The sequence below is a fragment of the Ictidomys tridecemlineatus genome, chromosome 9 (genome assembly GCF_052094955.1).
Source record: "Ictidomys tridecemlineatus isolate mIctTri1 chromosome 9, mIctTri1.hap1, whole genome shotgun sequence".
In the NCBI taxonomy this organism is placed as follows: Eukaryota; Metazoa; Chordata; class Mammalia; order Rodentia; family Sciuridae; genus Ictidomys; species Ictidomys tridecemlineatus.
This window is the reverse complement of record NC_135485.1, coordinates 99,960,920-99,975,944: the sequence shown is the minus strand read 5'-3', so window position 1 is coordinate 99,975,944 and position 15,025 is coordinate 99,960,920. Positions and strand designations below refer to the sequence as shown.

The following is a 15,025-nucleotide window of genomic DNA, read 5'->3' as shown; positions in this document are numbered from 1 at the left end:
ACCTTCTTAATTTTTTGGAAAATGTCATGAATTGCCCTGGGTATAACTCCCAAACAATCTTCTGAACCCATCATAGTATGTGTTTTTCCTGAAGCAGTCTGCCCATAGGCAAATATAGTGCCTATAAAACAAAATACACACATGCAAGGATTAAAAATAAATCTACAGTGAGTGAAACTGTCAATGCTTGTTGAGTAGATGCTGAAGACTAAAATGTTTCTATAGCATCAAAGGAATACAAACCATTGTAGCCTTGTATAGCAGAATCAATGATAGGTACTGCTATTTCCTCATAGACATTCTTAGTAGTTTCACTACTATGAAAGACTCGATCTAAGAAAACAAGAAAAACACAGATGTCAAACAAATCAACTGTGTTCTCACTCTGAATTAGTAATCACTCAAAGAAATAAAATTGTCAGGGACTAGGATGACAAGATATTTAAGAAAGTATTTTCTTCAACCTTTTTGTCTTCTGAAAATTCACAAAGATAATGTGTTTGGACCCATACAGAAAAAACAAAAGTCACCTAACCTTTGTGTTTTCAAATGGCAGTAAGGCATAGTGGTGCATATAGAGCTCTGGAATCAAAGCTGTGTGACACTGACCAAGGGAGTTACTGTCTCTGTGCCCCAATGTGTAAAATAGGCACATATTATCATCATTATTGAATTATTGTAAGTATATGGTTAATACCTAGGAGATATGAACCATTACTGTGCTTAGAATTAAGGGTAGCTTTTGCACTGATGAGTTTGCCCTCCTAAGGTTTGATTTCTTTGCTTTTGCTAGGACACACACACAAATGGATCTTTGTTTTAATGGTGGCTCACAGGAAATAGATGTGTAAATTGGGAGGGAAACATACTGATTTGCCGTGAGAAATTCAGTGATCATGCTGCTCTATCATGACCACATATCTGCCCTGCAGGCAGAAGTATATGAGAAATCCAAGTGCCAACTGAAGGCTGCTCAGGTGACATGATTTCAGAATGAAGAGAACTGGTAGATGACTCAAATTTTAATGCCTCAGGCAGATGGAGGAGTCCAAATCTTTGATGATCATACGTAGCCACTAAAACCCTATAGTACAGGAGTCTGAATGCTTGGGTATCCCTTAATTTGGATTTACAATGCCTGGCACAGACTGTTTTTACCTTCTAAAAAAGTTATGTTAAGGGGCTGTGGTTGTGGATATTTGAAAGAAAGCAGTAGTAAAATTGTAGTAACCCAGGGATAAAAGTGAACCCTGTGCTATGCTTTTTTTCCTATCTCATGGAACTTTCCTATCTCAAGGCAGAGTACTTGCCTAGCATGTGTGAGGCACTGGGTTCAATCCTCAGCACTACATAAAAATAAACAAATATAATAAAGGCATGTTGTCTATCTATAACTACAAAATTTTTTTTAAAAATTATGCTAATACCAACAATCATTTCATCTTCTATACTTCTCTGCTGTAAAACATTACTTATTGGTTTTGTGGTTTAACACCAACACTTTTATTCATTCTTAAGATTATTGAGCAGACCTGTTTCTGTCCAGATTTGGAAGCAGTTCTGTTAGCATGAATAGAACAGATTGGAGACCAATTCTTCCACTTGCTGATTGTGTTACTCTAGCCCTCTATTTTGGTCCTTCATTAAAATGGGAAAGCAACAGTACCTACTGCATAGATTTGTCAGGAAGATTAAACAAGTATATTAACATGAACTGCTCAGAACAATGGCTGGGACATTATATATGTTCAGTCAATGAAGAAATCAATTTAGTTATCTTTAAGGCCTCAAAGTCCTTTTGGCATAGCTAGCCTTCGTGTTTCATTGTAGCAGAACCTTTTTTGGATTATTGGACTAAATTAGATCCTCCACTAAAAATTCCCACAAAGCTTATCTCATCATGAATTTAATGCCTTTAGATAAGGTCCACAAAAGCAGAGATGAGTCCCTGATATATTTTAGCAGATAAAGAAGAAACATCTTCTTCATTAAGAGTTTGAAAATAATTGCAAAAAGAGTATACTAAATTGAAAGATCTTAATGATGACTTGATACTGTACAATATACTTTGGTTTTATGGAGTTTTATGCTATAAATAAATAAACAAAAGGAGAAAAACATTAGTTTCAGCTATAAGGTACTAAAATTATAACTGCTTTCAACATCAATTTATTATCTTTCTTTTCATCCATGATGGACAAATAATTTTTTTGGTTCCAGTGAAGCAGTTTACAAATCTTTAATGACAAATCTAGTGTTACTGATATGCGTTTAGTACTCTTAATAGTAAAAGGATAACAGGCTTAACAGGCTAACTTTTTTTTTAAGTTATAGATGGACACAATATCTTCATTTTGTTTATGTATTTTTATGTGATGCTGAGTGCCTCACATGTGCGAGGCAAGAGCTCTGCCACTGAGCCACAACCCCAGCCCAGGCTAACTTTTGATGCTGTTATAAGCTTACCGAAATTGAAGGATTTACTCCCATCAACTTGATAAATAGCATTATTGTCAGTTTTCCAGTAAACTTGTGTAGCTTCTCCAAGTTCTTCTTCTCTAAAAGAATAAAAACACTACATTTTAGTATAATATAACTGATCATAGAAGTCATGTTATAGGAAGGATAACTTAAAAGATTTCATGTTCTAAAGAACATTTTAAAAGATGGTAACTAGCCAAGTGTGATACTGTATGCCTATAACACCAAAGACTCAGGAGGCTAAGGTAGGAGGATCACAAGCTTCAGGCCAACCTTAGCAACTTAGCAAAACCCTGTCTCAAAATAAAAAAATGGTAGTGTCCCTGGGTTCAATTCCCAGAACCAAAAACAACAACAAAAGATGGTTATAACTTTTATCACATATATAAGGAAAAGATGAAAAGTCCATGTTGGAAGTTTCAGAGTTCAACTCTCTAAATAGGGGTTTAGTGATCTCCAGTCTGTGGGAGGCCATCCTCGAAAGTGATTTGAGTTACCTCCTTGGCTGGGTGAGAGGTGCTTAGACATAACTGTGTTAGAGCCTTTTTACCGAGCCAGGGAGGTAACTCAAATCACTTTCGAGGATGGCCTCCCACACCAGTTCTCTTATAGGAGTTTCCTTGTGAAGCCCTTCACTTCCAACTTCCCACCCAGTACTGGCAGCTGAAAGGATAGATTCAAAATATAGCTCTGCTTGTCATCCTTCCTTAAAAAAAAAAGAAAGAAAGAAAAGAAATTAGGAAAACTATCCTATTCACAATAGCCTCAAAAAAAAGAATACTTGGAAATCAACCTAACAAAATAGGTGAAGGACCTCTACGATGAAAACTATCGAACACTAAAGAAAGAAATTGATTGAAGAAAACCTTAAAAGATGGAAAGACCTCCCATGTTCTTGGGTAGGCAGAAATAGTCAAAATGGCCATACTACTAAAAGTGCTAAACAGATTCAATGACCTTCTTCATAGAAACAGAAAAAGGAGTCATGAAATTCATTTGGAAAAATAAGAGGCCTGAAATAGCTAAAGCAATTCGTGGTGAGAGAAGTGAAGCAGGAGGCATCATAATACTTGACTTCAAATTATACTACAGAGCTATAGTAACAAAAACAGCATGGTACTAGAACCCAAACATATAGGTATGATTGGTCAGGAGAAAAAGCAGGAGACTTTGGAAATGAGAGTTCAAGTCTTAGCTGGTACTGGGGTGGTTTTCAAAAAGCCATTTATCTTCTATGAACCTCAATTTCTTATCTGTAAAATTAGAGAATTGTATTAACTGATCTCCAAGATCAGTTTTTTTTCATAGCAGTATGATTTTTTGAATTTGAAATTAATATTTCCCAAACAGAAAGACTTAAGTATAATTAGGGCTGACATATAAACATAAAACAATAAATTCCATTGGAGTCAGGTGTGTCTTGTTGTTATTTTAATTGCCAATTAGATAAAGGTGTGCATACTACCCAAACTGTCTCTATCCAGTGAGTAGACATATAAAAGTAAAGACATTCAAATTTGGAAGAAAATAATACAACTCTGATTATGTCCTATTGATTCAAACCTTAAAAACCTTCTAGAAACTTATGAAATACTTAGCATGGCACAGGACACATGGACCATGTCACTTCTCTCTTCAACCTCATTTTCCTCTAAATTCCTGCATACACCTTAAGTGTCAAACAAATCAACTAATCTGAAGCTGTTCCTAAAATGATGTTAGCTTAACCTCTCCATACCTGGATTACCATTGTCCTTCCCTTCCATTAAGTTACTTACATATTCTTCCATTCATGAAGTGTCAGGACTTTACAGCCACCAGCCTGCCTCACCCAAACTGTCATCTCTGATAGGCTAATGACTCCTCTGGCAAACATTCTCCACTGGGCAATCATAATGTATTGTAATGGCTTCTTTATGTAGTTATTTTACACCCAGTTAGAGAATGAGCTTCTTAAAAATAGAAAATTTAAAATCTTGACAATCTCATTTGTTAAACAGACTGTAGTGCTTAATAACAATTTTTCAAATAGAAAAAGTGTTAGCATAGCATTTTGAGTTGAAGGCCAGAGGCTAGAAAAACCAAACTTAATTTCTCTTTTTGATTTTCCTTTTGATAGCATTTACTACTCCTATATCACCACTTAACATTGTTTACTGTATTGTTTCCTCACACTAGGAGGAAAGATCCACAGGACAAGGATGCTATTATGTGTTTGAACTTGTGAATAAAAAAATCATTAGTAAAATTTGTTGAATGAATGGATGGATAAGGTCTTGAGCATCTACTAAATGCAATGCAAGTCCTTGCTCTCAGAGAGTTCAGACAGCTAGTGAAGTGTAAAACAAGTAACTATGACAGGACTTCTCCAGGGTGAGGAGATCAGGGAGGCACCGATGCCAGAAAGGAAGTGCGGGGCACGGGTGAAGGTCTTTACTGTCAGCAAGTCCGATTAAGATTTAAGCGAATCCCGCAGCCAGGAAGTATCTTCTAGCTCTCTGATCCTTCCCGGTCACTTTACAGACGGGGGAACAGCGGCACAAAGCGGGCAAACCGCGGAGTTACTAAGCAGCGGGGCCAGAAGGTAGCAACTCCAGGAAAAGCCAAGGAAGGTCTCCACCCTCCGACCAGGGCCGCGACCCGGGCCGCGACCCAGGCCGCACTGGCGACCCGACCACTGTCGCGTCCACCTACCTGCTGCTGAGCGGCCGGACTCGCACGCATACTGCCACAGCCCCTTCCTCTGCCATCCTGCCAGCCTAGGTCCCAGGAAAACGGTGAGGAAACTGGGAACCGCACCGCCGACACCCTGGACTCTCGGGCCGCCCCGCCTTTAAGTTTAAAAATTCCCAAACGCCGCATCTGATTGAGCGGCGGCCTCATGACGTCGTGGACTGTTCCATTTGCAGCGCGGCGCCAGGGGGGAGGAGAGAGGCGCGCCCACCGCGCTCGAGTGGAGGGGGACTTTAAAGGTCTGGTTGCAGAGAGGAGCGGACCTTGGAGGCGGGGTCTGGGAAGCTGTTGCTTGCAAATAGGTGAAAAGGCTGTTATTTTCTAAAAGAGGTATTTGGGGTACAAATACCTCTCTTAAAAAGAGTTTGCAGTCTGTAGAAGAAACTAGGCAAAGATACGTAGTTTTTCCCTAACAGAAGAGAATTCACGATCTTAAAAAACGAGAATAAAAAACAGCCCTCCCACCACACTTTTAAAAGATACCTCAGAGGACAAGGGTTGAAATTCACTGTTCCGTTCAGAAGTAATCATTTGTGCTCCGTAGAATTTCTGCTTTTAGATTTTTTTTTCTTTTTCTTTATGTAATTTCCGTTTTCATTGGCTGTGAATTGCTGAGCTTAGGGAGAAGAATGACTGAAGACTGGAAGAACTTATTTAGTAATGTGTTGAAACTTCTTTTTTTTTAAAAAAATATTATTTTAGCTACACATAGACACAATATCTTTATTTATTTTTATGTGATGCTGAGGATCAAACCCAGTGCCTCACATGTGCAAGGCAAGCACTCTACCACTGAGCCACAACCCCAGTCATAGGTGCTGAAACTTCAATTAACTGAAGAGAGAAAGTGCTTTAATTACCTGCCCTGCCCCCAAAGTGCTTGATTTTCCTTTGTTTTAAATATATGTTACAGAAAAGTACCAACATGGTTTTTTTTAGAAGAAGTTTCAGTCTTTTTCTTGATTGATTTAGGGAACATCAAGAATTATCCACACTTTCCCTCACTAAAAACATGACCTACAATTACTAATAATTGTTCATTAGAGAGTTGAAAACTCTACTTCAATAGAAGTATTTTGGGAAGTCATTTGGCAATATTAATAAAAACTGAAGATTCAAATACTCTATGACAGCAATTATATTAAGAATTTATATCTAGATATATACATACAAAAGCCTATTAATTTCAACATTGAAAATGCTGGGGATGTTGTTCAGTGATAAAGTACCCTGGCTTGAATCCCCAGTACTGCCAAAAATCAAAACCCTAGAATTGGGATAAATGTCCCCCAAAGGCCTGTGTATTAAAGGTCACCAGTTTGGTACCATTGGGAGGTGGTAGATATGGGTTTAAGATGTGGGTCCTATTGGGAGAAAGTTAGGTGGCTGGGGGCATGCTCTGGAAGCATGCCTTCTTTGGGACCTCATCCCCTCACCCCCATCTCCTCCACGCCACCTCTTTTGCTTCCCCACCACTATGAAGTGAGAGCTTCCTTTGCCACTCACTCCCGCCATCATGTACTGCCACTGGTCCAAAGCAATGGGCCAACTTATTATGAACTGAGACCTCCAAAACTGTGAGCCAAAATAAGCCTTTCCTCTTTGTAAGTTGATTTATCTCAGATATTTGTTACAGTAATGGAAAGTTGACTAACAGATAACACAAAGTTAAAGAAAATATGTTTTAAGTTTTTTTTTTTTAAATTATGGGCAAATACCTATAATATTCCCCTCACAACCTGCTCAATCAGCAGCACATGTATTGTGGAAGGGAAGGAGTCTATGAAGAGGAAGAAGGAATATGTAGTTAATAAAAGTCTCTGATGGGATAAAAGGGATTGATTCACAAGCAGAGAGGAAGCATTAGCCTTTCTCAGCTGTGCTTGTGACTGTTTCCATGGCTGTCTTTGTGGTCATCATCATAGCAGGCAACATTTATTGGACATTTACTATATGCCAGGCTTATATATGTTTTACATCTCCATTTCGTTTGACCTATCAATTTTGTTCATCAAGAAATATTCATTGAGGATAAAGAAAATGTGGTATGTATACACAATGGAATATATCTCAATCTTGAAGAAGAATGGAATTATGGCATTTGCCAGTAAATGGATGGAACTATTATTTGAAGTGAAATAAGCCAATCCCAAAGAACCAAAAGCTAAATATTTTCTCTGATATGCGGATGCTAATTCACAATAAGGGAGGGAGAAATAGAGGTATTTTGGACTAGGTAGAGGGGAGTGAAAGGAGGGGAATGAAAAGAGGGGACGGGATACACGGAGAAGAATAATAGTAGAATGAACCAGGCATTATTACCCTATGTGCATACATGATTACACAACCTGTGTAACTCTATGTCATGTACAACCAGATGAATGAGAAGTTATACTCCATTTATGTATGATGTGTCAAAATGCATTCCACTGTCATGTATAACTAATTAGAACAAATGAAAATATATTAAAAAATAAAAATTTTAAAAAGAAATGTTCATTGAGCTACTACTGTGTGGCAAATAGGAGGCATAAGAGTGAATAGAATAGATAAAGCACCTGTTGTCATGGAGCAGCTATTCTTTTAGAGGAAATGAATAATGCACAAAAATATCCATCTATCATTCTCTCTCTTTCCTTCCCTATCTCTGTGTCTCCACACATACACACACACACACACACACACACACAAACACACACACCCTACACACATATATATGTGTGCATACACACACACACACACACACACACACACACACACATACCTATATCATGTGGGGATGAATACTGAGAAGAAATATACAGGCATACTGACAGGAAGAGGAGAGGGAGGGAGAAAACACTCTTATAGGAAGATGCACAGGGCCTCCTGTATGTTAAACATCCTGTCTACCATTGAGCTACACCCTTAGTCCCCAATCTTGTCCCTGGTTTCCCCCCGCCCCCGGTTTTATGTCCTACCACCCTCCCCTTTGCTCTCTCCATTCTAGCTACACTGGCCCCTGGCAGCTTCTTGACTCCTGGACAGGTTGCTTTCTTGTCCTTTGTGCTGGCGTTCTTTTGGCTGCAGACTCTTACCCCAGATATCCATGTTTTCCTCCTTCCCTGTGATCTGGTAGCTGTCATCTTTTTCAGAGCTTGCTCTCTTTCTGTAAAATAGCAACTCCCTTTTCAAATATTGTTTATAACTATCAGAAATAATATGTGAAAAGTAATTTGTGTTTATAACACCTGTCTCCTCCCACTACAATTTCGACTCCACAAAGTTACTGAAGTAGTTTTTATTTACTCCTTATCCCCTGCACCCAGAAAGATGCTTGCTATAAATGCTCAATTTAAAAAAAAATTGCTTATTCAGTCACTCTATAAATACTTATAATGTAATTTTTGGAAAAATATATGGAATATTTTTGTGGAGATGGACTGAGTTGGGAAATAGATTTACCTTACATTGTATATTTTTCATTATTATTAATATCTAGACATGAAGATTAGTTTCTCTCAAGTTAAAAACTTGAGTTAATAGATTTAAAAAGTACATAAAATAGAATATATTTATTCAGGATTTGTTTTTGTTGTCCAGCTTGAGCTTGTATGAACTACTCCTTTTTCACGACTAAAGTGGGAAAATGCTGGGCTGCATGTAATAATAGAAGTTATGTTTTAATTTAATTTGAATTATAAGTTTATAATTGTACTTGTCTTAAGTTATGGAACTTCTAGAAAGAAAGACTTAAAATTTAGAAGCCTATAATTTCTTTAATAAGTAATTTAAAATTTTGATTAACATTTTTGTATCTAAAAAATTAATATATGCATATGGCAAAAAATTCAAATAGTACAGGAAGATTCACAGTGAAAAATCTTGCCACATTTGACTCATAAGGTACCAGTTTGCCTTCCTATAAGTTACTATGCTATCTCCTAATGTGTTCTCATCAAACTAATCTGTAGATATATGCACATATATTTTTTTCTATGATTTTTACATAAACAAGTACCTGCTATGGATTTTGTGGTTCACATGGCTTAAAGTGTGATCTTTACCTAAAAATTCATCAGTTCAAGAGGGGAAAGTGAATTTCTGAGGCATGTTAATTGATGTTTTAATTATTTCTCCTGTTATTTATGCTGGAACTGCAGAGGGCACTGTAATCCTTCCAAAAATGAAAGGCATAATCATGGATAGTGCTTTGAAGATCTCAATGTGGTGCAAATTTTGAATCCGGAGAAGCCCTTATGTTAAAAATATATATATCCATTACTTATCTATCCTTGCCTATTTTATATATAATATATAAAATTAATTGCTATATATATATAATGTGATCACCTTTGATAGGAATGAGTTTTGTTTAATAGATACAATGCTCAATATCCAAAGTATAATTCTTATTTTTAATTTGAAGATAATGATCACAGGCATAGGAGCTCTTCCCTCTTAATAATGGTTAAAGAGGATTTGTGTGGCATCATGAAAGCTGCTCTGACCTGGGTCAGTCCAACTCCACCATTTATAAGCTATGCGATACCGGAAAATCTTTTATCTCTGTGAGTCACTGTTTTGTCATCCTTAAAATGAAGGAATTGGATGATAGAGTTTCTAAGGTTCATTTCAGTTTCAATAAATCTATGAATTCTTCATTAGAAAAAAGCAACTTGAATTGACAGTAGATTTTTAAAGCATTTTTACTACAAAAAGTATGTGAAGTAATATGTATGCTAATTAACTTGTTTTACTCATTCCTCAATGCATATACATACACACACACACACACACACACACACACACACATAAGCACACACACATATATTCAATTAAAATAATTAAATAATTAAAAGGAAGCATGTTCAAATTGAACATGGATGAGTATGAAATTGAGTATGGATGTGTGAGGGAATGGGAAAGTTGATCCATGTTACAGAGAAAATTTCAGTCGTAAGATGGCAGAGACTGATAGCAGTCTACCAAAATCCATTCTTCTGTTTCTGGCTAGAAATCAAAACTACCTTGTCATCTTGTCTTGCAGTGAGGATGTCATTTGAAAGCCTGCACAATAAAAACTGCACAGGTATCCTTTTCCTCCTGGATCCTTGATGAGCCTTCCTTCTTTCCTGCATTTGCTATTCCACATCTTGAGCGCTCTTCTCAATCTCAGGCCATATCTACCTTTATTGAGAAACCAAGGCCTTCAGGCAGGATGTCTCAAATCCCTGTTTTCCCACCCTACCTCTTGCACTCCAGCTGATCTATCTCCACACCGACCCCTCTTGCTTTTCCTGTATTCCTAGAGAGGGAGGTGTCTGTCATGTCTGAGGTGAGTCCTTCCATTTTTTTTTATCTTTGCTTCCTTTCTCTCCATTCTCCTCCAATACCTTGTTCCACTAGTTGTTCACTCAATTTAAGAACAAGCTAGAGTTCATCTATTCCACCCATGAACTCTAGATAGGGCAGAGGGATGGGAGGGAAAAGGAGGTGGTGTGAGGTTAGAAGTGATGGTGGAATGTGATGGACATCATTATCCAGAGTACATGTATAAAGATACAAATTGGTGTGAATATACCTTGTATACAACCAGAGATATAAAAAAATTGTGCTCTATATGTGTAATTAAGAATTGTAATGCATTCTGCTGTCATATATAAATAAAAAATTAATAAATAAAAAAGGATCAAGCTAGAGCTGAGTGTGGTGGTGCATGCCTGTAATCCCAGTGGCTTGGGAAGCTGAGGCAGGAGGATTGTGAGTTCAAAGCCAGCCTCAGTAACTTAGTGAGATCCTAAGCAACTCAGGGAGACCCTTTCTGTAAATAAAATATTAAAAAAAGGGCTGAGGATGCGGCTCAGTGGTTAAGTATCTCTGAGTTCAATTCCCTGCACCCCTCCACCCCCCCCAAAAAAAAACCCTAGAAAACAGCAAAAATAGCAATTATATAATTTTAGTATTCTGAAAGAATTATCTAGGTGACACTTTTTTTGGTGTATATATTGCTGGTGTTGGGGATTGAACCCAGAGCCTTGGCATGCTGGCGTGTTAGCTTTTGTTGCTGTGACCAAAATTCCTGACAAGAATAACTTAGGGGAGGAAAAGTTTCTTTTTGGCTCATGGTTTCAGAGGTTTAGTCCATGGCTGAGTTTGTCACTCTAGGCCAGAGGTGAGGCAGAACATTGTGGCAGAGGGAAGCTACTCAGTTCTTGACAGCCAGGAAGCAGGTGTGTGTGGAGGAGTGCACCCTTCCAGGGCATGCCCCCAAGTAACTCATCCACCTACAGTTACCACCCAGTTAGTTCTTTCAAATTAGGGTGGACTAGTTAAGTTATAGCTCTCACTATCCAATTATTTCTCATCTGAACTGTATTAACACAGGAATTTTTGAGAGAATACCACTTATCCAGACCATAACACTAGACAAGCACTATGCTCTGACTACATCCCCAGCCTATTAAAAAAAATCTAAAATTGCCTATGTATGTTTCTTCAACAAATGATATCTTTCCTGAAGTGTTTAATGTTACATTTTTCTGACTCTTTAATAAATGTAAGTAATCTGTATGATTACCGCTTAATTTTATATTGTTAACAAGAGAATCATTTTGGATTTGTTGATCTAAAATTTGCATTTTATTTTTAAAAAATATTTATTTTTTTAGTTGTAGTTGGACACAATACCTTTATTTTATTTATTCATTTGTTTTTATGTAGTGCTGAGGATTGAACCAGTGCTTCGCACGTCTAGGCAAGTGCTCTGCCGCTGAGCCACAACCCCAGCCCTGAAAAAATTTGCTTTTTATACTAGGAATAAGTATGTAGATCTGCCTTTTTTTATTGACTGCATAAGTATGTAGATCTGCCTTTTTTATTGACTGCATAATATTCAATTATTCCTGTAGTTTAATCATTCTTTTTGGGGTGTTTGGATTGTTTCCAATTTTTTTTTATTGTTGGTTGTTCAAAACATTACATCTAATTTGATATATTTCACAGTTTGATTCAAAAGGGTTATGAACTCCCATTTTTACCCCGTATACAGATTGCTGAATCACATCAGTTACATCAATTACATTTCCATTGATTTACATATTGCCATTCTAGTGTCTGATGAATTCTGCTCTCTATCCTATTCTCTACTATCCCCCCTCCCCTCCCCTCCCCTCCCCTCTTCTCTCTCAACCCCCTCTACTGTAAAACACTTCTTCCACTTGTATTATTCTTTCCTTACCCCTCACTTCCTCTTGTATGTAATTTTGTATAACCCTGAGGATCACCATCCCTTTCCATGCAATTTCCCTTCTCTCTCCCTTTCCCTCCCCCCTCTCATCCCTATTAATGTTGATCTTCTTCTCCTGCTCTTCGTCCCTACTCTGTCCTTAGTTACTCCCCTTATATCAAAGAAGTCATTTGGCATTTGTTTTTTAATGATTGGCTAGCTTCACTTAGCATAATCTGCTCTAATGCCATCCATTTCCCTTCGAATTCTATGATTTTGTCATTTCTTAATGCAGAGTAATACTCCATTGTGTATAAATGCCACATTTTTTTTATCCATTCATCTATTGAAGGGCATCTAGGTTGGTTCCACAATCTTGCTATCGTGAATTGTGCTGCTATGAACATGGATGTAGCAGTGTCCCTGTAGCATGCTCTTATTAGGTCTTTGGGGAATAGACTGAGAAGGGGAATAGCTGGGTCAAATGGTGGTTCCATTCCCAGCTTTCCAAGAAATCTCCATACTGCTTTCCAAATTGGCTGCACCAATTTGCAGTCCCACCAACAATGAACCAGTGTACCCTTTTCCCCACATCCTTGCCAACACTTGTTATTTGACTTCATAATGGCTGCCATTCTTACTGGAGTGAGATGGTATCTTAGGGTGGTTTTGATTTGCATTTCTCTGACTGCTAGCGATGTTGAGCATTTTTTCATGTACTTATTGATTGATTGTATGTCCTCCTCTGAGAAGTGTCTGTTCAGGTCCTTGGCCCATTTGTTGATTGGGTTATTTGTTGTCTTTTTGTCTAATTTTTTGAGTTCCTTGTATACTCTGGATATTAGGGCTCTATCTGAAGTGTGAGGAGTAAAGATTTGTTCCCAGGATGTAAGCTCCCTATTTACCTCTCTTATTGTTTCTTTTGCTGAGAAAAAACTTTTTAGTTTGAGTAAGTCCCATTTGTTAATTCTAGTTGTTAACTCTTGCACTATGGGTATCCTATTGAGGAATTTGGAGCCCGACCCCCCGGTATGTAGATCATAGCCAACTTTCTCTTCTATCAGACGCCGTGCGTCTGTTTTGATATCAAGCTCCTTGATCCATTTTGAGTTAACTTTTGTGCATGGCGAGAGAAAGAGATTCAGTTTCATTTTGATGCAAATGGATTTCCAGTTTTCCCAGCACCATTTGTTGAAGATGCTATCCTTCCTCCATTGCATGCTTTTAGCCCCTTTATCAAATATAAGAAAGTTGTAGTTTTGTGGATTGGTTTCTGTGTCCTCTATTCTGTACCATTGGTCCACCTGCCTGTTTTGGTACCAGTACCATGCTGTTTTTGTTACTATTGCTCTGTAGTATAGTTTGAAGTCTGGTATCGCTATCCCACCTAATTTACACTTCCTGCTTAGCATTGTTTTTGCTATTCTGGGTCTTTTATTATTCCATAATAAGTGCTGAGTAATATTCCATTGTGTATAAATGCCACATTTTTTTAATCCATTCATCTATTGAAGGGCGTCTAGGTTGGTTCCACATTCTAGCTATTGGGAATTGTGCTGCTAAAAACATTGATGTGGCTGTGTCCCTGTAGTATGTTCTTTTTAGTTCTTTTGGGTATAGTCTGAGAAGGGGAATAGCTGGGTCAAATGGTGGTTCCATTCCCAGCTTTCCAAGGAATCTCCATACTGCTTTCCAAATTGGCTGCACCAATTTGCAGTCCCACCAGCAATGTATGAGTGTACCCTCCCCCTCCCCATCCTCACCACCACTTATTGTTGTTTGACTTCATAATGGCTGCCATTCTTATTGGAGTGAGATGATATATATCTTAGAGTAGTTTTAATTTGCATTTCTCTGATTGCTAGAGATGGTGAGCATTTTTTCATGTATTTGTTGATTGATGTATATCCTCTTCTGAGAATTTTCTGTTCAAGTCCTTGGCCCATTTGTTGATTGGGTTATTTTCTTTTTTGTTGTTTAACTTTTTGAGTTCTTTGTGTACTCTAGAGATTAGAGCTCTATCTGATGTTTGAGGAGTAAAAATTTGTTCCCAGGATGTCGGCTCCCTATTCACCTCACATATTATTTCTCTTGCTGAGAAAAAACTTTTTAGTTTGAATTCGTCCCATTTGTTGATTCTTGGTTTTAACTCTTGTGCTATAGGTGCCTTATTTAAGAAATTTGGGGCCTGCCCCCACGTGATGAAGATTAGGGCCAACTTTATCTTCTATCAGATGCAGAATCTCTGGTCTGATTCCTAGCTCCTTGATTCATTTTGAGTTGACTTTTGTGCATGGTGAGAGAAAGGGACTCAATTTCATTTTGTTGCATATGGATTTCCAGTTCTCCCAGCACCCTTTGTTGAAGATGCTATTCTTTCTCCATTGCATGTTTTTAGCACTATATCTTACTTTTGAATTGTCTATTTGGATTGATCCTTCACTCATTTATTTCATCTGAATTTTTTATCTTTCCCTACTGATGTGTTGGAATTCTTCAAGTATTATGGGTTATTATTTAGCAAATATTTACATCTGGTCAAAAATTTATAGTTTAAATTTTTTACATGTGTAATTTCTTTTTGGTTTCTGTACTTTCTTCCAT

The 15,025-nt window shown here is 37.6% G+C and overlaps 1 protein-coding gene across 3 annotated transcripts in view; it reads right to left on the bottom strand.

Annotated features, from left to right (window-relative positions):
* Cenpe (centromere protein E) overlaps nucleotides 1-5,300 on the bottom strand; it is an 81,556-nt gene extending 76,256 nt beyond the window's left edge. For all 3 annotated transcript variants that reach the window (XM_078021857.1, XM_078021858.1, XM_078021859.1), the window contains exons 1-4: nucleotides 5,176-5,300; nucleotides 2,467-2,558; nucleotides 244-333; nucleotides 3-121 (exon numbers count right to left, since the gene is read on the bottom strand). In XM_078021857.1, coding sequence (XP_077877983.1) covers nucleotides 3-121; nucleotides 244-333; nucleotides 2,467-2,558; nucleotides 5,176-5,231 — 357 coding nt within the window. In that variant the 5' untranslated portion in view covers nucleotides 5,232-5,300. The remainder of the gene's footprint in view (nucleotides 1-2; nucleotides 122-243; nucleotides 334-2,466; nucleotides 2,559-5,175) is intronic.
* Between the last annotated feature and the right edge of the window lie 9,725 nt (nucleotides 5,301-15,025).